Genomic DNA, 26867 nt, shown 5'->3' with positions numbered 1-26867 from the left:
ATATCACGAGCACAGTATCACTAGTACCGGTAGTATTAAGAACTCCAACACTTCTACCATTACTTCCAGCAGTATCAGTCCTAATACTAGGACTACAACATCCACCAAAATTTTACTCACCAGATCCGTTTGTCTGCATCGTTCTTCATTCCTTTCATCAGTAGCAAAGTGTAATTTTTCATTCATGTAGCGACATATGGCCCTACCCCAACCCCAGCCATTTACCATCACAAGTACTAAATTATTCTTAACTGGAACTGCCTCATCATGGTTCCCAACCACTTCTCATGTGCACTCCAACCAGTAACACTAATCAGTAACGTCTCAACCTATAAAATGGGAGAATATCCATCAGCCGCAGCATTACTAGCACATGATCACAACTACTAGCTTTATCAACTTTTGCAACACTCCCAACATTACTTCCAGCGTAATCAACCCTGACACTAGGCCTAACAAATATACTAACATATTACTGACCAGAACCGACCCCTACATCCTTCTGCATTTCATTTGTCAGTACCAGGGTGTAATTCTTCATTTAGATAGCGAAACATTACTCTCAACTCCCCCCCTCCTACTGCTATCTTTTACCGTTACAAATACCAAATTAGTCTTCACTGAAACTGCTACATATATGATCCACAACTAATTCTTATGTGCACCCTTAACCTAGAACCTGGAAGAATATGCATTAGCCCTGTCATCAGCGCGTGATCACTACAACCAGTAGCATCAAATGCTGTAACACTCCCACCGTTACTTCCAGCAAAACCAACCCTGACATTAGGTCTACCTCATACAGCAACATATTACTGATCAGAACCGACCCCTACATCCTTGTGCGTTTCATTCGTCAATACAAGAGTGTAATTCTTTTATTTAGATAGAGAAAAATGACTGCCTCTGCCCCACCCCTGACTTCGACTTATTACAATTACAAGTGCCAAATTAGTCCTGACTCAAACTGCTACACACATGATACAGAACTACTTGTTATGTCCACTTGAACCAATAACACTAAAACAGAGTCTGCAGCTCGTGGTCGTGCGGTAGCGTTCTCGCTTCCCGCGCCCGGGTTCGATTCCCGGCGGGGTCAGGGTGATGACTGGGTATTGTGTGATGTCCTTAGGTTAGTTAGGTTTAAGTAGTTCTAAGTTCTAGGGGACTGATGACCACAGATGTTAAGTCCCATAGTGCCCAGAGCCATTTGAACCACTAAAACAGAAACTGGAAGAATATCCATAAGCCTTGTCATTAGCATATGATCACCACTGCCAGCAGTATCAAATGCTCCAACACATCCAGAAACACTTTCAACAAAATCAGTTCCGGCACTAGTCCTACCACATTCTCCAAAACATAACTGACTGTAACAGTCTGCTATTTCTTTGTACCAGCTCTAGAGCACAGTTCTTCATTCAGTGAAACCCTGTGCCTGCTACACATTGCTTTGCTGCTCGGGTGTGGAGCCTCAAGATGTAGATCTACATCGAAATGTGTGTCGTCCCCTCACCTTCAACCTTTCGCAGTTCCAAGTGCCTACTTGCTCTTCCCTGGGATGGCCACATTCTTTTTTCCCAACCATCTCCACTTATGTTCCCACTGGTGCAGGATCTGTTTCACTAATAGTATCAACACCTCAAAGACTTCCACCACAACTACTAGCCTCGACTAGGAATACCACATTCTCTCTCATTACCCACCAGAACTACTACTTCCTTGTATCGTCCAATTATCATAACCAGAGCACATGATCCTCCCTCCACTGTTAGCATATTGCTACCCGGATCACCGCCCCACGCTCGATCCCCAACGCAGCCGATGTGCATTCCCACCAATGCCGCTCCCACACCAGCCGGGACCCCGGAGCGACACCCACCGACCCGCGGGCCAGAGCGCCAGGCCCAGGACCGGCAGGTACTAGCTGTGGGCTGTGGCGGTGTTCAGGTGCGCCTCGTGCCTGGGCGAGTCCGCGCGCGCCCAGTGGTTCCGCCACTCAGACGGCTGGCGCGCCGGGTCGTCCACCCTGGGCTCTGGGTCGGCCTCGCAGGCGCCGAGCGTCGGGGGCGGCGGGGGCGGCCACAGGCGCTCGCCGTGGGACTCGCTGCCTTCGCTGCGCCACGAGGGCTCGCTCGGTGACAGCGGCTACAAGTCCAACCGCGCTGACTCCTTCGAGCAGAGGTAAAGACCCGATCGCTGCCTCCAGAGAGGGACCCAGACCCCTGGTACTGGTGAGACCCTGTGCCTGCTACACGTTGCTTTGCTGCTCGGATGTGGAGCCTCAACATGTAGATCTAACGGCACACCTCAGGCGTAGGCCTAACCTAACTGCAAGACGATACTGACCGTTTCATGCATGTGAAGCACCAGAAAAAAAAAAATTGCCGCACGTAATTCTGACCGCTGCCTTCGCGGGATAGGCCAAAATTGTGACGTCCGGAAATGAGACGTTGTGAGAGGCTACCAGAAAAAAAAGATAGTTACGCTGTGCATGTGAGCTGCACGATGAGATAGATGAACACAGACAAGACGAGCATGGTAAATATGTAGACTGCACGACGAACACAACACCAGACACGGAGAGGAAAGCATGATTTGTGTTGCACGAACGACTTGTCGCCGTTGATGTGCTGAGGCTGAGCATGCTGCACTGCATCTAAACGACTCCGGATCACCTTTCTAAATTCTGGATGCGACCAAAATTGGCTTTAAAAGACGTCTCCAAATTTGCGGCGCCGGGAAAATGAATGAATGATCGACGTTTAACTCACCGCTGCATCAAAACTGCGGCTGATATTTGGAAGCTTAAAACGTTAATGCTTGCTTGCTTCATGTTACTACTAATAACATGAGTAAATTTGACCACTAACTTATCTTCTTCACATGGACTCTTAATAAATCTAATACTAATATATATACTTTCAGTTTTATTTTTATGTATTACTAAGTGAAATTGTGCTTTCTCTAAGGTTACAAGTATCTTGTGAAATGTCTTATCACATCGAACATTCTCATTAAAAAATGCCATGTAATTATGTATGTGTTGGGTACCCATCATTTCTTGAAATAAATAATTGATAAAGGGCAATTTCTGCCTTAATCTGATACAGAATTACGGTATAAAAGAGGCAGATTCCAAAGCGACAGGTTCCTTCCTAGATGAATGCTGTAATGTTTTCCATCTTCAGGGAAAATAGAAACGAACAGAAATTGAGTTAAAGAAGTGGAGTCTAATGCTATAGTCAACGATTTCGCGAATAAGACATCTTGCAAATGTTTGGTTGTGAAAACTTGTGTGGTTGACCGCTAACCTGGAGTATGCAATGAACATGTCGCATTTCTATGCATTAAAAGTGTTATTACCTTGGTAATTTCTATATTAACGTTTTGCATATTTACATTAAAAATGGAAGAAGTAGCAGCTGATAGTAACGAATATGTAAAAAAGAATATTTCTTAATTGGCTTGATCTTACACAGATCACTCGATCAGAGACTGCGGTTAACCTTTTCCTTTGGTTGTAGGTGGAGGGGGGAAGGAGAGAAAGGGACAGATGGCAGGCCCACTAGTGAAAGTGTCATTGGAGATAAAAGGAATAGGTAAACAGTCTCTATTCATAATTAGTATGTAAAAATAGAAAAGTACACATTTTCAGTTAGTTCTTGTCGTCAGGAGGTACCAAGAGAATGATATAGCTAGGTAATAAATATTAGAGATTCGTGAGCAGCATCCTGTACTTCATAAGTTTTGCGTCAATCTTAAAGAACCACCGACCTAAGAAACTAACGCACCCAAACATATGCTTTGTTAGCCAACACCATTTTCCGTCAGAATGGGAGACTGCAGATAATGTAATGATAAAGTTGGTGCCAGATGTCGGAATTTCCGATACTCGAAACTTGAGATCTATGGCAGTAGCTGAGAAACAACAATGGAATGCTCTAACTGTAAGGTTATATGGGCTGGGCCGTCTTCAGAGAGAACACTGTGTTGTCCATAGCCGAAACGGGTACAGCTGCGTGTCTCTTTTCCGTAGCATGTCCTATGGGAGAGCCATTAGTTCAGCAGAAGCCTTACTGCCTACGATCTTTGAGAGTTCGCAGTTCATCGTAGCTACACGATTGAACTTTTCCTAAAAGACTTCAGTTTACTCTAAAGGAGGACTGGCACAGATAACTCTAAGTGAGGCAGTAGGAATCACGTGAATTACAATGTATTTGTATAGTGAAGTGGGTTGCAGGAAATGCAATTAGTTCCAACACCAGTCTTGTCAGTATGAGGCGAATCTTTAATCCTGACCAAGTCAGTCATAATTTTTATAAATTTTTCTTATCATTTACAGATCTAAAATGTTAATTTTAAAATTCTGAGCATATCTGACCTAAAATTAATTTAAAGAGCTTAAAACGTTCAGGCCACTTTTTCTAAAAACAAAGTATACTTTAACAAGTTCCTATTGCCATAATAGGACACATAAATAATGTTCAACTTTTTTATTAGTACAAAAATTGGCTACAGTCTGAAATTTGTTTGGAATTGGACATATGTTCCATGTAAATGAAGCTCCATTTTCAACGTTCAGCAATTTTGTTTGCCATGGTGATGCTTCGATATCCTGATGCAAATGTTTTATTATACAAAGGTATTTTAATGTAAAATTGTTGAACCCTGGAGATGGAGCTTCCGCTCTGTTACTTGAACATTGGTTTGAACCCCGTAGTACTTCCTTACCATGTGTATATTGGACGTGATATGCTACTCCTTTCCGCTGATCTCTCTACTAATTTAATAAACCACTTTCTAGTGGACTACGAATCGTGGTGAAATTTCGGAGAGAATTTTGTGCTCTATGAAACTTCAGTGGAAGTCTGCATCGTCAAAATTACGGACATACGTTATTTACTCCTTGTTCGTGGGTAATGGTGGGTAATTTCTCCTTTATAGGCAGGTTTCTAAAACATTAGAAACAGGGAGCACCCGTGACACCTCCTTCGAATGAATTACAGGAAGGGAAAGCAATACACAAGGTTGCTGTCAAAAAAAAATATAACAATGAAATACAAAATGTCATAAGAGCACCCGTCAAAAAAAATTCAAAAATACTGTGAAGATGTAAATGAAAGGAGTTGAGTCCTTGTATGTTGCTCTCGAGTTTCATGGCCAATCACGAGAACTCGGCTTCATAATTCACAGCTGCAGTGCCTTATAAGAGTATATTAGCTATCATTATCTTGAAAATTCTTAGGACATTACAAGCTAGTCAAAGACTGAGCTAGTTTCTTGTCGGCCGTCGAGGCTGGCGCCCTGGTTGCTGCTGCTACGCTCCAAAGCGTTTTTTGACGAGGTTTCGATCCCCCGCGACCGACTGACATGACCGCCATATCTTCACGATTTTTTAATTATTTGGCGTCCTCTGATGATAATGTACTTTTAACCTTCCGAAATCGATCGTACAACAAAAAAGACAAAATGCTTAAACCAAAGCGATTTTATCTTTTATTAGTAGTGAATACATAGTCACATCGATGTATCGAAATATCGACTATAAAAATAAGTTCGATATTTATGCATAGCCGTACTACTGATATATCGATAAATTTTCGCAATATATCAGAATTTCAAAACAATATTCTCTGAATAACTTGACTGACGATTAAAAATAAATAATCTGTTTTTAAAAGTTCTATCAAGTGAACTTGACAGATGTTTTCATGAGTCAATAAATGCATAATATCCAGTACTAATCTTGACCATCAGCTTGAAAGCTGCTCTTCTGAAGAAATTTTGACAGAAGGCATAAGGATACGTTTACTTGCTGTGTCTCTGTTTTTCGATCCCTTGTGCAAAAACATACATTTCGTGGGCCTCTCACCAAGAGCTCTCAACTCTATTAAATTAAATTGTTTATGACGCTGTCAAAATAGGTTTCACCATCAGATCTGGAGTCTGCAATGGACACAATAACAGATCCTTCAGACTCATGGATTCCTTGGACCAACATTAAACAGAGGTACTGTAGAATTTTTTAAAAATGTGTTGAGGTTTTCATTTCCAAATACTATTTTCAGTTTAGAACCTCTTTTCTCTCTCTTGCACAGGTTTTAAAATAGGCTTTCGTGTAATACCCAACTCTATAAATTCTCTTAAAAGTTCTCTTTAAAAGCAGTGAAAAACTTAAAATGGTTTCTACCACCTAAATAAACGTTTTGATAAACTCTTGTGTGTAGCTCGTCTGTAACAACTCTCTGACACAACTAATCTAAATAGCAGCACAGATTCCTGTTTCAGGCGCCAACAACTTATTTCAAATTATTCTTCTTAATACAGGGTGAGCAACAAGTGTTACAACATTTGGGCTATTGTTCAGCCGGCTATCAGCCGAATATTTTGGTATAAGGCTTTTGGTATATGGACTCTGGGCTCGTTACAGGGTAATTGTATTTTATTTTATTTCTTACCCACCCCTGTTTATCTTTTTATTTATATTGCTGTAAAAATATCTGCACTACAGTGCAAACATTGGCGGTATACGACGTGTGCCTTCGTTGGAAACCAACTTTCTCTGTCTCGACTTTCTTTTCTTGCGGCAACGTTAGCTGTACACTGGTTCACAGCAGTATTGAAAGATTTACTGATCACACGTAGATCGATATGATCCTCGTCTATAGCCTCACTGACTGCAGTGGTGTGGCGGGGCAACAACGCTTTGCTAAGGCACAGACGGCAACCAGATCACAGTTCTTTTGCTTTGGAAGGTTGTTACATTACTTTGCCTTGTGTGATACGTTTTGGTAAGTGCATATGTGAAATTTCCACTTTTGCGAAGGTATTGTCACAATAACAAAGTTAATTGCGGTGAAATGTCAAATAAATCATAATTATATTATTATCCTATAGCTAACCAATGGAGACTACGAGTTCCTTGTGACAACATATTCAGAAAATATCACTGAACAGAATCAGAAATAATGTCCTTGTACGTCTGCTTTACCCTGTATATAAAAATCCAGTATACCGAAAACATCGATATTACGTCTGTAATACGTCGTCAGCATATATATCTTTCAGACCAATTACCGAAAATTTGATACATATGAAATTTTTGCCGCCTGTAAATGTGAACTTTTAAAGGCCTACCACGTTTTCCAAGAAAAAAATTAACAAATGACCATTTGGTTTGAGGGTTATGTGAATTCCGATTGGTTCATTATTTGTAGCATTATTTCCGTTACCGTCGGAGGTGTATGTTAGAGGCAATCCTTTTTCTTAAAAATTATTTACTAACTGAAGTCATACCAAAGGAAGTTGATATTAAGTCTTCCTACAGGAGGGTAAAAATGAGTCTCTTGCGATACTTCCAAGTCCCAAAAAGCCTTCTAATATGGAGTAACGCTCTACATAAGTTTTCTAGATAGCCCACTTGACTGCGAGCTAGCACGGAGGGGCAACAGTTACCTCACACGCTAAACCTTTCACACAGTGTAATATTCGGAACTTGACTGCATGAACGGCAAAGCGTGCAGACTGGTCAATTTGTAATCTTTCTCAAACTATTAAAGAGACACTATTCGGTAAGAAATTTGATGCTAGCCCATCTTGCAGCTTCATTCGTTAGCTTCATAATGAACTGCCTATTATTTTCTTAAAGGCCATAGTTATTGTGATACACTCCCGGAAATTGAAATAACAACACCGTGAATTCATTGTCCCAGGAAGGGGAAACTTTATTGACACATTCCTGGGGTCAGATACATCACATGATCGCACTGACACAACCACAGGCACATAGACACAGGCAACAGAGCATGCACAATGTCGGCACTAGTACAGTGTATATCCACCTTTCGCAGCAATGCAGGCTGCTATTCTCCCATGGAGACGATCGTAGAGATGCTGGATGTAGTCCTGTGGAACGGCATTTCCACGGCATTTCCACCTAGCGCCTCAGTTGGACCAGCGTTCGTGCTGGACGTGCAGACCGCGTGAGACGACGCTTCATCCAGTCCCAAACATGCTCAATGGGGGACAGATCCGGAGATCTTGCTGGCCAGGGTAGTTGACTTACACCTTCTAGAGCACGTTGGGTGGCACGGGATACATGCGGACGTGCATTGTCCTGTTGGAACAGCAAGTTCCCTTGCCGGTCTAGGAATGGTAGAACGATGGGTTCGATGACGGTTTGGATGTACCGTGCACTATTCAGTGTCCCCTCGACGATCACCAGAGGTGTACGGCCAGTGTAGCAGATCGCTCCCCACACCATGATGCCGGGTGTTGGCCCTGTGTGCCTCGGTCGTATGCAGTCCTGATTGTGGCACTCACCTGCACGGCGCCAAACACGCATACGACCATCATTGGCACCAAGGCAGAAGCGACTCTCATCGCTGAAGACGACACGTCTCCATTCGTCCCTCCATTCACGCCTGTCGCGACACCACTGGAGGCGGGCTGCACGATGTTCGGGCGTGAGCGGAAGACGGCCTAACGGTGTGCGGGACTGTAGCCCAGCTTCATGGAGACGGTTGCGAATGGTCCTCGCCGATACCCCAGGAGCAACAGTGTCCCTAATTTGTTGGGAAGTGGCGGTGCGGTCCCCTACGGCACTGCGTAGGATCCTACGGTCTTGGCGTGCATCCATGCGTCGCTGCGGTCCGGTCCCAGGTCGACGGGCACGTGCACCTTCCGCCGATCACTGCCGACAACATCGATGTACTGTGGAGACCTCACGCCCCACGTGTTGAGCAATTCGGCGGTACGACCACCCGGCCTCCCGCATGCCCACTATACGCCCTCGCTCAAAGTCCGTCAACTGCACATACGGTTCATGTCCACGCTGTCGCGGCATGCTACCAGTGTTAAAGACTGCGATGGAGCTCCGTATGCCACGGCAAACTGGCTGACACTGACGGCGGCGGTGCACAAATGCTGCGCAGCTAGCGCCATTCGACGGCCAACACTGCGGTTCCTGGTGTGTCCGCTGTGCCGTGCGTGTGATCATTGCTTGTACAGCCCTCTCGCAGTGTCCGGAGCAAGTATGGTGGGTCTGACACACCGGTGTCAATGTGTTCTTTTTTCCATTTCCAGGAGTGTATTTCGAGATTAAGTAGACTAGTTCAAGAAATCCGAAAGTTTTGCGTTGAAAAATATGGGTCGCTATGATATAGAGTTTGGTGCATGTTAGATTATACATGACACTGAATGAAATTAGCTAACATATTGAATTATTCTATAAACTTGAGAGGATATCGCTATCTGTCTCCATCTCGAGAAAACTGATTGTATGTAAAGCACTACATGCAAAATACTCGAACCAGCGAAAAAGCCAGAGTGAAATACTCATAAATGTCTTGCATCTCATAAATGATATGAAATACGGAAACAAGATTTGGCCAGACATAACAGGGTTTGCAAATATCCATCTCACTAACATTTTAATGCAGTTAAAATTGCTACAGAATCCTGAAACAGTTTCATAATAAACTTGCAACTCAGGTAAAGGCAGGTCAGTAGCATATAAAAAGATAATTCTCAAAGAATTACGTTATTTCATTGAAAAAGTTTGTACTTGAATATCATGGTAGACATGGATGTTTGGCATATTAATAATGTAGAAAAACTGTCTCCAATTTGCTTACTATCATTTGCCAATATCTTGTTTTGATATCTCATACCATATACCAGATACAAGGCACTTATGGATATTTAATTCGGGATTTTTTGCTGGCGTGCTTATTCAGCATGTAGTGTATTAGGTACATACCATTTTCTCAAGATTGGAGACAGATAGAGTATATCCTGCAAGTTTCAAGAATGATTCAGTATACTACCCACGTTTCATTCACAGCAACATATGGCTAAACACACACCAAACGCAAATTCACACCGACTCCCATTTTTCACTTCAAACTTAAACAATTTCTTACAATACTTTTCCTAATCTCGAACTATCACGATAAATATGTTCATTAATGAAAAGAAAGGCAGTCCATTATGATGCTTACGAATGAAGCTATAATATGTGCAAGAATCAAATTTTATGCTCAGTAGTTTCTTTACAGTTGTCTGAGAAATATTGCAGATTAGCTGGCAGCACGTGACATTCTGTTCTGTCCCAAGGCTTATCTGGTGTTGCGTAAGCGTTCCTGTCCTACGGGCTGCGACGTCCGATGTCAAACTGGCTTCGTGATTGGCCAGTTCAAGTAGCACTTGGGGAACCTTACAAGGACTCACAAGGAAACTAGAACTGGAGCTATTACGAAAAACATGCTCAGCTCCCTGCAGGGCAGCCAGATAGTAGATGGCAGAGCCAGGAAGGAAGCTCTCACTCAAACTGGCAAGTAAGCTTACAGCAAATCTGTGAGACGGGCTTAATCCATACAAGCACTATCATCTGGACCAGCGGGAAGAGAAGCGTTTCACAAAATTAGTTTTATGACACCTACTACCCCCTCAGACAATCATTACAAAACACGAGTTGCAAGCACCACAAGAACTTCAGACACAGTGACTGCCACTGATGCATTCATAAAAACAAGGTACAGAGAACACTTATCTGATGTGGAACCTTGTGTGTAGCTCTCCTTTGTCATCATCAAGTTCAGCAACTATTCAGACTGCTTCCGCTATGCCAATCCAGAGAAACCCAAAAAGAAATAAGACATTTTCTAGACTAACAAACATCCATCATAAGTGCAGAAGAACATATTCCACCATAGTCTGCCAACAAAGCCCTCACTGCCTGCTCCACAAGTTGCTCTGGGAAAGTGAGACACCGAGCCACAAAATTTTTCCATATACTAGCTTCTTGTTCCAGTTCTTCCACCTGCACACTTTATTAACCTCCTCACCAAGAACGACACACAAATCCATCTTGCTATTGTGCAGGGATGACACAGATAATAATTAATGAATAACTCTGTCTACCGGGTCTTGACCTACCATGTAAATGATTTAATGTCTTCCTAGCTACTAGTTCCTTAACCAAAAACATTAAATCAATAACCTTATTTACATAAGCGTAGCCCTAAATTGTAATCTGCCCAGTAGCACAAGTGAAAGTGTCTCACTTTCAAGAAACTAAAGTGTCAGTTCTATCTGCTTGAGGGCCAAATCATTGTTGTCAGTTTCATTCATCTGCTCTCCAAGTGTCAACTGCAGTGGCTCGCCCATCACCTTTGGAAGTTGCTGTGATACCTTGGCTCAGTGCTGGCAGCATCCCACCCTTGAAAAAAATATTTCAAAAATCAACTCCTCCTTCCATACACATACTGCGGTTGCCAACTCATATGTGCAACGCCACAAAGGAAAGCATGACACAGTTTCTCAACAAGCTAATGCTAAGACTATAGGTACCACACCAGCACAACGCATACCACACTCTGCTACCAATTATAGTGCAGTGTTTGGAGGGAGTAAAGTTTGGGCTGGGTGTTGTTCAAGCATGGGCGTATTTTACAATTAGCATTTATTAAGGAAGTGTATTATCACACAATGTACAAATGACATTTATAGAAATGCCTAGCATTTATACCAAATAAGCAGAATTCTGATCCAAAATAATTCTTAATTAAAAATGACCACAGTGCAGAAGATAACAAAAAACTTATCCTAAGCAAATGCAGTATAATCAAATTCTGACCTTATGCTTCCCTAGTGACATACGAGTTTGTACCAATCAAGAAGAGAGAGACTTCATGATATTCACAAAATGATAATGTAGTGTCATTATAATCAGACAACCAGAATCACACTGTATAGTAAATGAATAAAAAGTGCAATAAGACCTACCTCTGCTATCAAGAAACTGCACCAGCTGCTCATAATACTTCTTAAAAGACGACTATGCAAGTCTGTTTAGTATACTGGTAATGGACAGCAGCATACACAAATCTTAAGACTATGTACAATCGTTGAAACATGCCCCTAGTGTGAACACAAAACGTAACACAGAAAACAGCCTGTGACTGTTTCCACTGTGTTCAGTACCCACGACACAATAACTTTCCCCTGACAAACTGTCAGCTGCCCCCCAATCTATGTGGGTTATAAAAGCACAACCTTAATGTTTTGTACAGTACAGTAGAAATTAATGTACACTATTCTTTATTTATAGCTGTGGTTACACCTTTCTTCTCCACACGCTGCACATTCTGCAAGTAGGTGATCTCCACACACATCTTGACCACACCCTGCACCGACTTTTGGCCTCTACACGCTGCCTGGCCCCACGGAATTCCAAGTTCCAGACTGTTCCTCTTCCCATGTTGGTTGCTAGGCGCCAACGAACTGCAGCTCCCGCAAACGGCAGCCTGCAGTGACTACTTGGTTGTGCACTCACATTTCGCAAAAGGAAAGAGTATTTCTGCAATCAATACACGCTGACAGAATCGCCCTTCATTCGAAGGTAGCTCGTTCGAAACCAAAAGTTGCTTTCAGTAGCACTGACATCGACCTACGAGGGGTGGAATGTCCTATCTTCTTTCTAACCTTTGAACTGACTTGCCCAGACAGTTATATGAGGACCTATAATTCAAAGTGAACTTCGGAACAGGATTCATATCTTCAGATTACACTTACTCACTTTTATTTTTAATGGTTTCCTGTGATTCTCACCGAATTAATTTTTAATTATTCCGTATTCTGCAAGAACATAATCGAGCCACTTCCCAATTCTCTGGTGTCCGGATTGCTTGTGCGTGTGATCTTTTTCTAAATCCCCAGGATTTTACTTTTTCCATACAGCCTCTCACGAATTCCTTCATCTGACAGTAGCGCATTCGTCATAAGTTTTGAAGCATTTGTTGGATGTGGTCCAATCTCATTCTTTCCCTAAAATTTTTATCCTCTACAGTTCCCTCTAGTACCATGGAACCAACTGTCTGATGTTTCAACGAATGTCCCATCATCCTGTCTCTTCTTTTCTGCGGTGATTTCCATATGTCTTTTTCTTCTTCCATTCTTTACAGAATTTCTCCATTTTTCATCTCAATTTTCAACATACGTCTGAAGCATACCGCCTGAAACGCTTCGACTCTCTTTTTCTGATTGTTCGACAGTCCATGATTCACTACCATACAATGCTATGCTCCAAGGTTAAAGCTAATGTCTGGAACTAGCAGACTTATATAGATAACCAGTTTCCACTCTGCTTGCACTAATCATCATCTTATTTCCTCCTTGCTTCGTCTGCCATGGGTTATTTTGCTTCCATGGCAGCACAGTTCCTTAAGTTTGTCTTCTTCGCTACCTCCAATTTTGATGTTAAAATTATCGATAATCGTATTTCTGCTACACCTAATTACATTTTCTTCCACCTCACCCTCAGTCCATATTCTGTGCTCAGCAGACGGTTCATTTCATTCACTCTGTCCTGCTATGCTTGCCGCATAGATATTACGATTAAATACAAAGCTGCAAGGTACTGGCTAAAGATGGGGAGACAGAATAAGGAACACACAATAACTGATGTACGGATACAGACGACACGCCACATTAAAAGCCGGCGTTTGGATACGTGGCAAGGTGAGTGGGATGTAAGTGATGAGGGACGATGAATGCACGACTTCCTCCCTGACGTAAGGTTCGCTTGAGAATGAAACATATCGATCGCAGCCGCGCTATGGTACATTTCTCAACCGGACACGAACCTTATTCCACACACTTAAAGCCCATGAGTCTAAGACGGACACCTTCGTGCAGATGCGGAGAAGAAGGTTCCCAAGAACACACTGTCGTCTTCTTCTATGTGCAATACTAAACAACAGACGCGCGCTGCACTTAGACTACACAGAAACAGACATACATATCCATACAGCAAAAAGAGACGAAGAGCGGTGACCATAACTAAATGCATTGACAAACGGTATTTCAAAAATAGCACGTGAAGAATACCTACGGGTACGAAGTAACAGACATGCCTATATGTAACGTAACATCAATCTGGAGAGGATGGACAGCGTCACTCACAGTGACAGCGAAAATAGTGACACTGAAGAGCAAGAGGAGGGGGAAGACAAGATGTAATAGTAAATAATCGTAAGGTGCTTGCGATCTAGCCAAGGAAGCACCAAATACTGCACACGGATAAGCACGTAATGTTAATGCATTGGATTAGAAGTTTTATTTTTCTATTTCTCTAGTGTTAAACAATCTTTTCTGTTGTGACTGGCGGTCAAAAGATTGAAGAAATCATTCCGAGGTGTTCACAGCCAGTCACAATCGGTGATGGCACTAACGGATGTCTCCTCTATTCTATCACCTTTTTATATTCTTCTTAAAACAACAAAATTTTATTTATATTTCAACGTTAAATTACTGTAGTTTTAAAACATGTTATTCTTTGTAAAATGTGGTAGATAAAAACAAAACAAAAAACTAAAAAAAGATGACAAACGAAAACTGTAAAACGTACGACCTGTTTTAAAACATCAGATAACAGGTCTATAATTTTGCACTTAATAAATAAATAAATAATGCTTTCTTGCTTTCACTGGCGATAACAATGTCTTCAGCGAATATTATCATTGATATTATATCACCTAGAATTTTAATCCTACAATTGAACGTTTCTTTTATTTCCGTCATTCTTTCTTCGATGTATACATTAAAGAATTTAGATGAAAGCCTAATACACCACCTCTTCCTGTTTATTTCCTCCTCTCCACTCCCGTGTCTCTTCATCACCTCCTCCCACTATCTTTGTCCAATTCGTCCATTCCCCATATCTGAACATATCCCCCCCCCCTTCTTGTGACCATATTTCCTCCCCATCTCTCTTTCCATCTACGCCTCCTCGCTTCAATTTCCACCTGTCTATTAGCCCTCTATAAATTCCACCTGCCTTATGCGTCCAGATTCCCTCTCGTATCCGTCTATTTCCTCCTCCATCTCGTTTCGTACATCACCTCCTCCATCTGCCTCATCCCTTCCCCAGCTACTTTCAATGGCAATTGTAGCCCCTGCCATACAGTTCAAAGAAGTAGGCCAATGTTACTCCCACAACATGCCTGTGATACGGGGCAGGATGTATCAGGGGCTTGAAAATTTGCTCCAGACATATGAAGGGCTTATTTCTGTAGCGGTACAAGTCTATTTTTGTTCATTCTGAGATACAGAGTAGTAAAGTTAAATGATCCCTTAAAAGACTGCAGTGGAGATGCCAGAAATACTCAAGTATACATCTTTGAATATTTATTGTACCTCAACTGCAGATTTTTCAGCGCTCATTTAACTTTAGGACTCTGTATCTCAGAATGAACAAAAATGGACTTGTAAGCCCTTCATACAGGCCGCATTGCAAAGGAAGTCGATACTATTCTCACACAACACGCCTGTCATGCAGGGACTGGGAAATAAATATGTATTTGCCCATATCTCTGCTCCCATTGGGGCTGGGAAATTATATGAACGACACAGAGCTGATACGCCTGAAGCCTGTTGTTTTGTGCCAAATTTGGTTGAAATCGATTCAGGGCTTTTGGAGTGTTACCAGACAAACATATAAGAGATTATCTATGCTCTCCTACAAATTTCTTCTATTTTTCTCAGAATTTCGAACGTCTTGCAACGTTTTACCTTGTTGAACGCTTTTTCTGGGTTTACGAAGCCTATAAATGTAACCCGATTTTCTTACGCCTTGCTTCCATGACCATTTGCAGCCTCAGAACTGCCTCTGTTACCTTTACCTTCCTTAAAAGCAAATTGATGGTCATTTAACAGAGGTTTTCTTTTCCATAGGACATAGGTTCCAAAATATCGCAGAGGCCGCGGGCAAAATAATACCCATATTTCAGGAAAAAGCGAGATTTATCGTTTTGACACTCATGTAGCCATTGAGACGTGGTGAACACATCCTGCATCCTCCTACTAACAACAATAAGAGAGAATGGACACTCCAACACCCCTCCCTCCCTCCATACCCGATGAGAAGAAACTATTTGAGTAATGCAGTGTACAGGTATCAATATTCCCGAAATGTATAACCAGGATCTGACCGTGGAAACGAGAATGGGTGAGGAGGGGGGAGGAGGGGGTAGTTTTGGCATTCGTAGTAGTTTCACGGTGAATGACGAAATACTTTTGATATTCCATGAGAAATGGTATTTGAATATATTTGCTACTTTTTTGTACATTCAACATTGCAGCACAGTGAGCAATCGTGATAATCTAATATATAAGAAACTACCAAATTCTATTGCGGTAATGAAACCAACCTTTACCTAAGTTTCAGCCCAAGCAATTGAGCCTTCTTCAGAAGATATACCTGAATCTATAATTTGTCTAAGAGGGCATGGTCTAGAAATTCAGGCTGTTTTAGTTTTATTTCTAGACGATGCCCTCTTAGACACATTATAGATTCAGGTATATCTTCTGAAGAAGACTCAATTATTTGGGCTGAAACCTAGGTAAAGGTTGGTTTCATTACCGTACTCGAGGTTGATAGTTTCTTATATATTATATTTGCCACTATTCAATACCCATAACATTTTTCAGTTTTATTAAAAGTGGAAGAAGTAAATACACTTATTTTCAGTCTTACAGCAGCTATTTTGCCTCCTGGTTAGTAGTTTCAGATACCATCGTCCTTATCACTCGTATATACATAGTGTACATGAAACTGAAACTTGTTGTACTTCCGTAAGACGGGTTACTGTGTAAGTACCATTGGGCTAAAATTGTGTGACATTGCCCGAAATCAGTATCCAGCATAAGATAAGGCAGCTACCCACAGACAGGAAATAAGCGTATTTTAGAGAAATAATGTTCGCGAATCAGTTTTGGTAAAAGTAAAGCTTTCGTCAACACGCAGGCTGGTTTGAACACAGCGGTTGTTTGCAAGACATAGCCCTGTTGGTGGCGGTATTCCGGAGCTCTCCTCCGATCTTAGAACTGTCTTATTCAGACAGTTATAAGTGGGATTACTACACTACTGGCCATTAAAATTGCTACACAGCTTAGTAATTTAACCGACAGGAAGAAGATGCTGTGATATGCAAATGATTAGCTTTCCAGAGCATTCACACAAGGTTGGCGCCGGTAGCGACACCTAAAACGTGCTGATATGAGGAAAGTTTCCAACCGATTTCTCATACACAAACAACAGTTGACCGGCGTTGCCTAGTGAAACGTTGTTGTGATGCCTCGTGTAAGGACGATAAATGCGTACCATCACGTTTCCGACTTTGATAAAGGTCGGATTGTATCCTATCGCGATTGCGGTTTATCGTATCGCGACATTGTTGTTCGCGTTGGTCGAGACCCAATGACTGTTAGCAGAATATGGAATCGGTGGGTTCAGGAGGGTAATACGCAACGCCGTGCTGGATCCCAACGGCCTCGTATCACTAACAGTAGAGATGACAAGCATCTTATCAGCATAGCTCTAACGGATCGTGCAGCCACGTCTCCATGCCTGAGTCAACAGATGGGGACGTTTGCAAGACAACAACCATCTACACAAACAGTTCGACGTTTGCAGCAGCATGGACTATCAGATCGGAGACCATGGCTGCAGTTGCCCTAGACGCTGCATCACAGACAGGAGCGCCAGCGATGGTGACTAAACGACGAACTTGGGTGCACGAATGGCAGAACGTCATTTTTTCGGATGAATCCAGGTTCTGTTTACAGCATCATGATGGTCGCATCCGTGTTTGGCAACTTCGCGGTGAACGCACATTGGAAGCGTCTGTTCGTCATCGCCATACTGGCGTATCAACCGGCGTGATGGTGTGGGGTGCCATTGGTTACACTTCTCGCTCACCTCTTGTTCGCATTGACGGCACTTAGAACAGTGGACGTTACATTTCAGATGTGTTACGACCCGTGGCTCTACCGTTCATTCGATCCCTGCGAAACCCTACATTTCGACAGGATAATGCACGACCGCGTGTTGCAGGTCCTGTACGGGCCATTCTGGATACAAAAAATTTTCGACTGCTGCCCTGACCAGCACATTCTCCAGATCTCTCACCAACTGAAAACGTCTGGTCAATGGTGGCCGAGCAACTGGCTCGTCACAATACGCGAATCACTACTCTTGATGAACTGTGGTATCTTGTTGAAGCTGCATGGGCAGCTGTACCTGTACAAGCCAATCAACCTCTGTTTGACTGAATGCCCAGTCGTATCAAGGCTGTTATTACAGCCAGAGATGGTTGTTCTGGGTACTGATTTCTCAGGATCTATGCACCCAAATTACGTGAAAATGTAATCACATTTCAGTTCTAGTATAATATATGTCTCCAATGAATACCCGTTTACCACCTGCATTTCTTCTTGGTGTAGCAATTTTAATGGCCAGTAGTGTATTTAACGTGGCGTTCGAACCGCGACGCAAATTGGAATTTTTGCCATTAATGAATAGCTGCTGAAGGGGAAAAAGCTGAAAAGTGACAGATGAAAATCACAGACCGGATCGGGCATACTAAACTGTTGCATGTGTGTTGGGGGATGGAGGAGGGGGAGTGTGGGGGGGGGGGGGGAGGGGAGGGGGCAGGATTTGAGCTCGCTTTGTGAAGACAGTTATGGAGGGGTCTGCCCACCCTGCCCCCCTTCCAAGCGATCTGCTGGGGAACCTCGTGTCGTTGTGCGTTCCTCTTAGGAAAAACTGGGAGTAATACTGAAGGGTAGCTTCTGAGCACCTGAGGCCAGGAAGTCGGGCCGTGACCTGCTGGGCTGGTGTTGCAGGAACATCTTCGACCGGCAGGACAGCCTGCGCTCCGACTACATGAGCGACCGCGAGAGCCGCTACGGCATCGTGCAGCAGGCCTCCATCGAGAGCACAGACTCGCGCCTCTGCTACCTCACCTCCTCTGAGGTAAGTCTCCTCCTCCGTCTGCCGTCTGCGGGCACGCAGCTCTAGTCACTGCCTCCGGTAAGTACGCCTGCGAGCCTCAGCGAACGGACCCCGCACGGGTAGCCCACACTTCAGTGTACTCCGACACGTCTCAAGTACGGAAGGTGTGTAGGTTTCGTCAAGAGGCGTTCTGAAATCTGCTAGACTTCGATGTGATGCTTACAGTCCGATTTAAATTAGGAGGCAGTTGATGTTCAGTATCAGAAGTCGGGACGTAGTCCTGATCCTACGGTCCTAATTACTTCAAAATGGTCATGTTTCAAAACCACCAAGAGCTGGTGATAAAATAATTCCTTATCTACCAACGGTCTCGCTAGTCTGTTCATCTTCATGTATCATACAATTATTTAGTTCAGCCTTCCTGCCAACATTATGACTGTGGTGCCAAATAAGAGATGTCACAGTAGGAAGGCTGTTTTAACCACATGAAGATGATCAAAAGATCCTAACCGAAAGGTGATTAAAAATTAATGTATCCGCATCTCAGGCAGTTTTAAAACAAAAACTTTTCAAAATCGCTTTAAAGTCTGTATTTTCCACCGCTATCACGAAAAAACTGGAATCCGCGTTTGGTACTGATCTGTATAGCATTTCTAAGCGTTTCAAAAATCTGTCCATGATTTGTTTAGGCCCGAAGGTACGGTAATTTTTATGAATGGAATGAACTGTTTCCCCCACGAAACAGTTTTGAATTTATCATGTAATATCATGAAAACTACTTAACTCGTTTTTTTTCTGTTTTTCATTGAGTGCCAAAATACTTTGCTAAGCAACGCATCTATTCAAAGTTTCATTTGCTTTGTGTTTGCTTTTTTTATAAGTTCCGGAAAACTACGTGTTTTCTTAGTTGTCTCAATATATAACTAGTAAGAAGTTTGAAGATCAAAGTCTGTATTCCTCCAAAAGTCACTTAAAATTTCTGATATTTACGTACGTGTATAATTATGTAAAAAACAACTCTTAATTTATATTAGGGCCGGAGTGATGGTTAGTATTTTTCCTGGACATGGGTGAAATTTTCGCGCCAAGAAAAATGTTCTGCTTGAGAGCTGCGAGGCACAATGCTTTGTGAAGCCAAATTGGCAACGCATTGGGGGTCGACAATGCCAGCACAGGTCCCGTTCGTGCATGAGTGATGGGGCGGCTCCAGCTCACTCTCTGTCAAATGCCAACTAGCTGCAGGACATTGCGCCAAATGGAGTCGCTAAAACTTTGCAACATATATTTTCTGTATCGTCTTATCGTCCACGGTCAATGATGTTTGATTCTCTAGGGAGGACACAAACGTATTGTGTCTTGTGAAGACAGAGAAGCCATTGAAATATGTGCATGGTGATTCAGATGCCACCACAGCTATCGTTTTATGCAGCACACAGTGCTACAGCGGGCCTCCATAAACCACGCGCGAGTTTTCATATTCTCTCGCTCGCTACGCGTAAATTATTAGTCATAAAGAAAAAATTAACAGGACCGTTTTGTAGGAAATGTAATGTCGTTAAATTTTGTATTGGGATACGTTTCCGTTAGAGGCCTTAGTTTTCGAGTTATTCAAGAAAAATATACAAACGTGATCTTCAAATGAACCCCCCACTCCCACACTGAGCCCCCCACCGGTCAGGATTTCTAGTATACAGTTCATGACACTCCCTGCTATCACTGTAGAAATATATGCTACTGCGCCAGTTATTTAACTTTATTCCATTTTTCGTCTCCATTGACTGCCCTTATTAAGTCACCGGCGACGTTGAGCATTTACAATTTGAAAACCTGATATTTGTGTAAATTTTACCTATCAGTTTTGTAAGATTGAACGGTATAAAATGAACAGTTATATCGTTGTATTCGTAAGTCCTTCTGACTACAAAACTACTGTCCTTGTAAGGAATAAGTTCGCATAGAATCGTCAACATAATTAGCTTTAGCTCAATATTTACAAAAGTCGTGTTTCTTTCATCAACCTCACAGACTCATTTAAATTAATAATGTTAGAAATAGCTAGTGGCGTTATAGCTCAACCAATAGCCAGCAAAAAAGGCCGAATAATCCGAGCAGTGTTAGGAGAGAGTGCCACGAACGACATACTGGAGATCCTGGCTGGGAAGGGGGGGGGGGGGTGAAAGTGCGTTTGGATATAATTTTTCTATATTTTACTAGAGTAACTCGAAAACTGTGACCTCCAGCGAAAAAGTATCACAGTACATAGTTTAACTTCATTTACTTCGAAGGTCCTACTCGTTTTTTTTTTTTTTTTTTTTTTTTGTAGGACTAATAGTTTGCACGTAGCGAACGACAGATCATGAAAATCTCTCGCGTGGTTTATGAAGGCCAAATATAAGATTGCGGGTTGCATTAAACGATAGCGTTAGGGGCACCTTAACAGCACTGTAAGTATCTGGACAGTTTTTAACAGAAAAGTGGGAGCCATCGAGCTTAATGATACATGGACAATAGTTCCAGAGAATCGATAGAGAAATTTTATCTTTCACAGATGACAATTCGGTAACTGTAAATTATCTTTGACAAGGATTATCTCTGCCTACCACGCCTCCATTTCACGTCATTTACCTCGCTCCCCGACATACGTCCCGCCAGTTGGCAAGACGCAGCGGGTAGAAAAAAGTTTCATAAACCACGATCGTACAAGCCGGAAGATTCACCAGAAAATATGACAACCAGTCGCGAAAGCTTTAACCGTGTGTCTCCACTGTCAGCTGCGATTCCGATACCGAAGACGCGCAGAATTATTCGCTAAGGTTTTCCAGAGGTAACTGCTGCTAGTGGGAGAAACAAGCTCTTCCCAGCACACAGACTTCATTGGGAAGAGAAACAGTTTCGTGAAACATCCTCAGTGACGCGTTTGTTTTCTATAAGAGCTACCAAATCCGCATCAGTTCTCAATAACAGCATTCGGAATATATCAAAAATACAAACGAATCCTATGAAGGTACAAATCATTGATCGTTCTGTGTACAGGACACAGAAAAGGAAAGGGTCTTTCTTTGATTATCACTCCTGCTGTCACTTGCAAATACCGTAACGCGTTAGCCGTCATTCCAGTATCAAACAAGCTTCTCATATCTGTCACACTGCTGGTAGTATTCGTGCGCTCCATGTCCTGCACAGAGAGCCAGTATGAAAGAAGAAGTGACATACGAAAGTGACGAACGAATAAACATTTTGTAAATGTGCCTTATTGTCATTTCCGACATTGGTACTTAGTGATACAAAATCTGTATTCACAAAAGCAGCACTCAGTGACATATCAATATCTCCGCTTCAGTCCAATAAAAAAAAATATTTTTCGAGGAATCACAATTAACTAGGATGTTTTTCGCGCACTTTGTAAAGCACTTGAAAGTCCGACAGCGCAATACGACATTCACTGGCTGCTACTGATTCATAATTAGGGAGACCGGCGACTAGGAGGAGTTGGCAAGTAGTAGAGGCTTAGTTCTGTTCATGCATCTTTCTCTATAGTTGACAAAGTTATCAAAACCATCGGTATACGGTGTGAAAGTAGAAAATGTTAGTCTCTCCTAATTGCCAAGTTCATCGATTTGAGTAGCTCGGCCAGGAGGAAACAGTGGCGATAAGCTTGGTGTTTTCACATGTTGTCCACTCTAAACGCGTAAAGCGCTCGTGTCAGTTACTGCAAAAAAATCTGTGGAGTTGCTACCTTGTACCTTCAGGAGTCCGCTAGACTCACTTGTTTCAGCATTTCCTTGCAAACATTGCTGTTACAGAAGGCAGATTTGGGTTCAACGTGTCGTTGATGACGAGGTCATCAGGGAGAAAGCAAAACCTCGACTCGGGGAAAGAAATTATCCGCGTCCTTTCGAAGGAACCATCCCAGCATTAGTCTTAAGCTACTCAGGGCACCATAAATCCTATGCCGGGATTTGGACTGGCGTCCTGTGAAGTGGCGTAAATCGAAAGACTTGCACCCGGCGAACGGTCTACCCGACGGGAGGCGCTAGTCACATGACATTTATTTATAACTGGCGTCCTCCCAAATAGGAGTCCAGTATATTACCACCTCGCTAGGCAAGTGTGCTCTTATTGGTTTGAGGCTCATTTGTACTCCCGACAACGTGTTAATACCTTGGTCGGAAGTGACCACGGCGGTAGACCTCACTACATGCATAGGAAAAGCAGCTCCCCTGGTAAAAAATATCTGCATAATTTCAGCGACAGCATTCAGTGCAGTTTCCTCAGAGAAGGCCTCCAAAAACACCAACTCCGATGTCTTTAAATGTCCAGGAAGTCTAATCACGTTATCTGCTCCACTGATAGGTATCGATATGTGTAAATAACAAGTAACCAGGGGAAGGTGCAGGAATATGTTGCAGACTGCTAGACATCTTACATAAAAGTAGACATTGCTCTTTTAAAATGTTCAGCAAATGTATAGGCTTCCTTATAATTTACCAGTCAGATTATAGAGCTCAACGTGAAGTGACAAACTGTGATTCTCTGTTGCAGTGTTAAAGATTTGTCAGTTAAGAGATCGTGAATTATAGATTTCAGCTGCTCATCTTTGGGTGACGAACACTCTTGCCTTAAAGTATTGCTGACCAAATGCAAGTTAATAATCAGCTGATAATCTCGGTATTTTAAGTAATTGAATATTTATTCATCTCTAGATAAAACGACTGATCGTTATTTGTGCGAGTTTGTTGAAAGTAAAATTCATGTTGCTAAAACGGATAAAAATACTCAGTGTCATATTATCAGCTAGCAGACGCCCAGCCTTTAGAGTCCTCATATAGATTCATGGTACAACATCATGATGACATTCGGGAACATAATCCAGTCCTGAAAGGCTAGTATAATGTGCTTGTGTGTGTAATAGTACAAGAATATTCCAAGAATATGCAGTTTCATTGTAAGGTATTAATGACACAGTACGAAGTCTGTTACAATGTTTCCTGTGAAATGGACATTCCTTTCAGCAAATTACCGTAATCAGCAATCGCTTGATTTTTTGCTATTTTTGAAATGAGTCTCAAATTGCGAGAACGGTACGTGTAGTATGATGCAGCAAATGATTATTACCTGCTGGAACTGCGTCAATTTATTTCAACAGCTTTCTTCAGACAAAATGCTATCTCCACGAAGTGGCATCTATCAGGTAAGTAAAAATTCCTACATTTTTGACCTACTCTTCTCGTTTGTGTAGTTAGTATATAAAGTCGTTCTCGTGACAAAACTGATTTGTCAACAGTGAAACGTAAGTAGTTGAAATCTGCGTACAACAGATTACCTTCGTCTGCTGCTTGGGAAATAATACATTCTTTTGTCGACGAGAAACTGAAGAAATTCACAGTAAATTTCTTTTCTTATTGGTACTTGGATATATATTGCTTCATCTTCCCTCGACCCCATTCTAGAGGGATCGTTGCATCGTCTTTATCCTTTTCGTCTTCCTGCACCGGAGCGAAACAAATTCGCTTATTTCCAGTTCAACGGAACGTTGTCACCGCTGGGCGCCATCGACTTGCCTGCCACCTTGCGGGAGGCTGAGAAACTAGTTCGACATGTACCACTGCAAGCAACGCTGAGTTCTGACGTGCGACGTTAAGAGAATACTCGCCGCTCCCGTTCGTTAACTTTGTAGGAAATAATGTCATTCTGTAATGCACTCGCAATTTAAAAGCAAAGAGGTTTTAGGATATCATTTCAGTCATGTAAAATTCAGTTAAAGGCATCGAGATAAAAACGAAAACATTCTTACTGTGATCAGTGTAATATCCTGGCTTACATAAAAAGAAGGTTAAAAAATACTTTTTATCTCATACGTTAAACATTATGGGTGCATCGAATGTGGAACTAGCTTTATTGTCTTCGGACTCTTTCCAAAATCAAGTAATTTCCCAAAGTGTAGTGCAATAAAGGACAAAGTAGCAAGTAATTCAAGCGAAAAAGATGCAATAATTCTATGATAATCTGGACTAAATGAATACAGTGATAGTACACTCAGCACGAATATTTAGCTATTGGACAAGTGGCTGAAGAATTTCACAGCCCCAGGACGCAAAAACGTAATCAGGTTTTCAATTTTTTATATTTTAGCTTAGAAACAGGAAGGAGTTCTTCAATAAAGAACGGAATCATTCAAGTTAGATTACAGCGAAAGTGGGTAATTGCAAATTTAGTGTGCACTAGACAAGTAAGGAATTCTGAAGTTAAACATAATATTATTAGAAGATATGGACAGTTCAAACAATCCATCCATTGGCTGACATTGCCATGGTGTCTCTATGACGACAGTACGCAGTCCTCCGTGATAAGTCATTTCATATTTCAGCATACGGCAATGGCTGCATTCACGTGATAGGTTCTTAATAAACAGAGTTTCTTGAGGGTATTTTGCAGCGCATTTTGAGTCCAACAGTGTTTTCCAGTTCCTGATTAACACTGATCACAGTCAAAGGCGATCGCTTACATTTCGTTGCTTCGATCATTTCCTTGAAATCTTCAAGTGTTTCCATCAGTCGCTTTGCGCTCCATAACAGAACATTTTTATTGTGCTCAAAGTACGAATAATCACGCACAGAAAAAGTGATTTTTATCTTCTTCAAGCTACTAATTTGATTTAAAATTATGTAATGGAGGGAAGCAGATACTCACCCAAGGAATGACTGATGAAGTGAAAAAGAAGTGACCTCAATTTATTTGAGCTCTTTTTTCACATTGCATTCAGAAAAAAAAATAAAGGAAGGATTCGCCCGTTACAAGAACGCAGATACTGGACGTATACATTGAAAGTTGCCGCTTAAAGTAACGTCTTTGTTTGCTACTTTTGGCAGGGATATATTTTTTGCATAGTCTGTACAAATAACCGCCTTCTTTTGTTACCGGAGGGAAGACACTGCATCAGAATTCTGTTTGCTCTACCCTCGCGTGGCCGGTTGAGTTGTCTGCTTCTTTCCCTTCAAATATTGACGTACCTGGTTGTCTCCGCTTAAATCAAAACTTCGAATGTTAACGCCTCTGGACTTGCTTGTTTGTTTTTTTCTTTTCTCCAGTTTTAGTCTTTCAACAGATGCGTTGGTCATCAGATCGAACAGTAGAGTAATTCAATTTCTAAAGAAGTTATCTGCCTGTTTTTTCCGCTGACCTTTCATATTACTGCATAATGTGGATGGATAGTGGTTGTTATTTATGAGACTTTTTTTTATTCTCTTAGTATATTCATTTACGATGTTTACATGTAACTAAATTACTTATTTCTGTGTGTACGGATTGCATTTCTGAATGTTCGTTGTTGTCACTTTTTCCAGCTGATATGGTGGCAGGCAAATAAAAAAAAGTAAATAAAATTTTAAAAAATATCTTATGCTTCTTATATCCTACGAGGTTTCGTACGGAACCTTTGGCATTTCGACGTAAAAAGCTTACTAGATTCCCTATAGTCCGTAAGAAATAGGTAAATAAGAGCGTACTTTAAGCGAATGATGCACCACAGATTGTAAACACCTAAAGTGTATTATAGTCACCAAGATACGTTGCTGACTGAACAGATGTTTTATTATCTACCAGCTTCAGTCACACAAAACTTCACCAGGTACCAAGTATAACATAGGGAATGAAAGTAAATATATTTGGAGCAGTGTGGAAAAGTTTGAGTTGTCATTTTCTGAAGCTCGTGTTCTCGTTTTTCACTCTTTCTATAGCTAACAGAAGCCCATGGGCATATTTTACTTCTTGGTAGTGGGAAATGCATATGAAATGTGAAGCGATTTGTAACCCTGACTGATAGTACATGGTGACAGTTATTGAACTATATGAAGTAAGATGGTCATAGCTTCTGAATCGTTTGAGTTAGGATGTTCAAACTGCACAGTTGGCCGAGAGGCATGATGAAAATTAGTATCCGCTATATTATTTGACTTAGTGACGTAGCCCACATTCATCTGGGTGGTTTCGTCAACAAGCAAAATTGGTGCAATTGGGGGACTGACAATCCGCATTTCGCGACCGAGAAGTCTCTTCACCCTCAACGGGT

The 26867-nt window shown here is 41.9% G+C and overlaps 1 protein-coding gene across 3 annotated transcripts in view; it reads left to right on the top strand.

The window, feature by feature from the left end:
* Window positions 1-26867, top strand: part of LOC126283955 (protein still life, isoform SIF type 1) — a 1235171-nt gene that overhangs the window by 110062 nt on the left and 1098242 nt on the right. For 2 of the 3 annotated variants that reach the window (XM_049982390.1, XM_049982391.1), the window contains 2 exons: window positions 1951-2184; window positions 18691-18820. In XM_049982390.1, the coding sequence (XP_049838347.1) occupies window positions 1951-2184; window positions 18691-18820 (364 nt within the window). The remainder of the gene's footprint in view (window positions 1-1950; window positions 2185-18690; window positions 18821-26867) is intronic. The other variant, XM_049982392.1, reaches the window with a different exon arrangement.

Source organism: Schistocerca gregaria, chromosome 8 (genome assembly GCF_023897955.1).
Source record: "Schistocerca gregaria isolate iqSchGreg1 chromosome 8, iqSchGreg1.2, whole genome shotgun sequence".
NCBI classification, from domain to species: Eukaryota; Metazoa; Arthropoda; class Insecta; order Orthoptera; family Acrididae; genus Schistocerca; species Schistocerca gregaria.
Note: the sequence above shows the minus strand (reverse complement) of the source record. Positions and strands in the feature narration are given on the sequence as shown.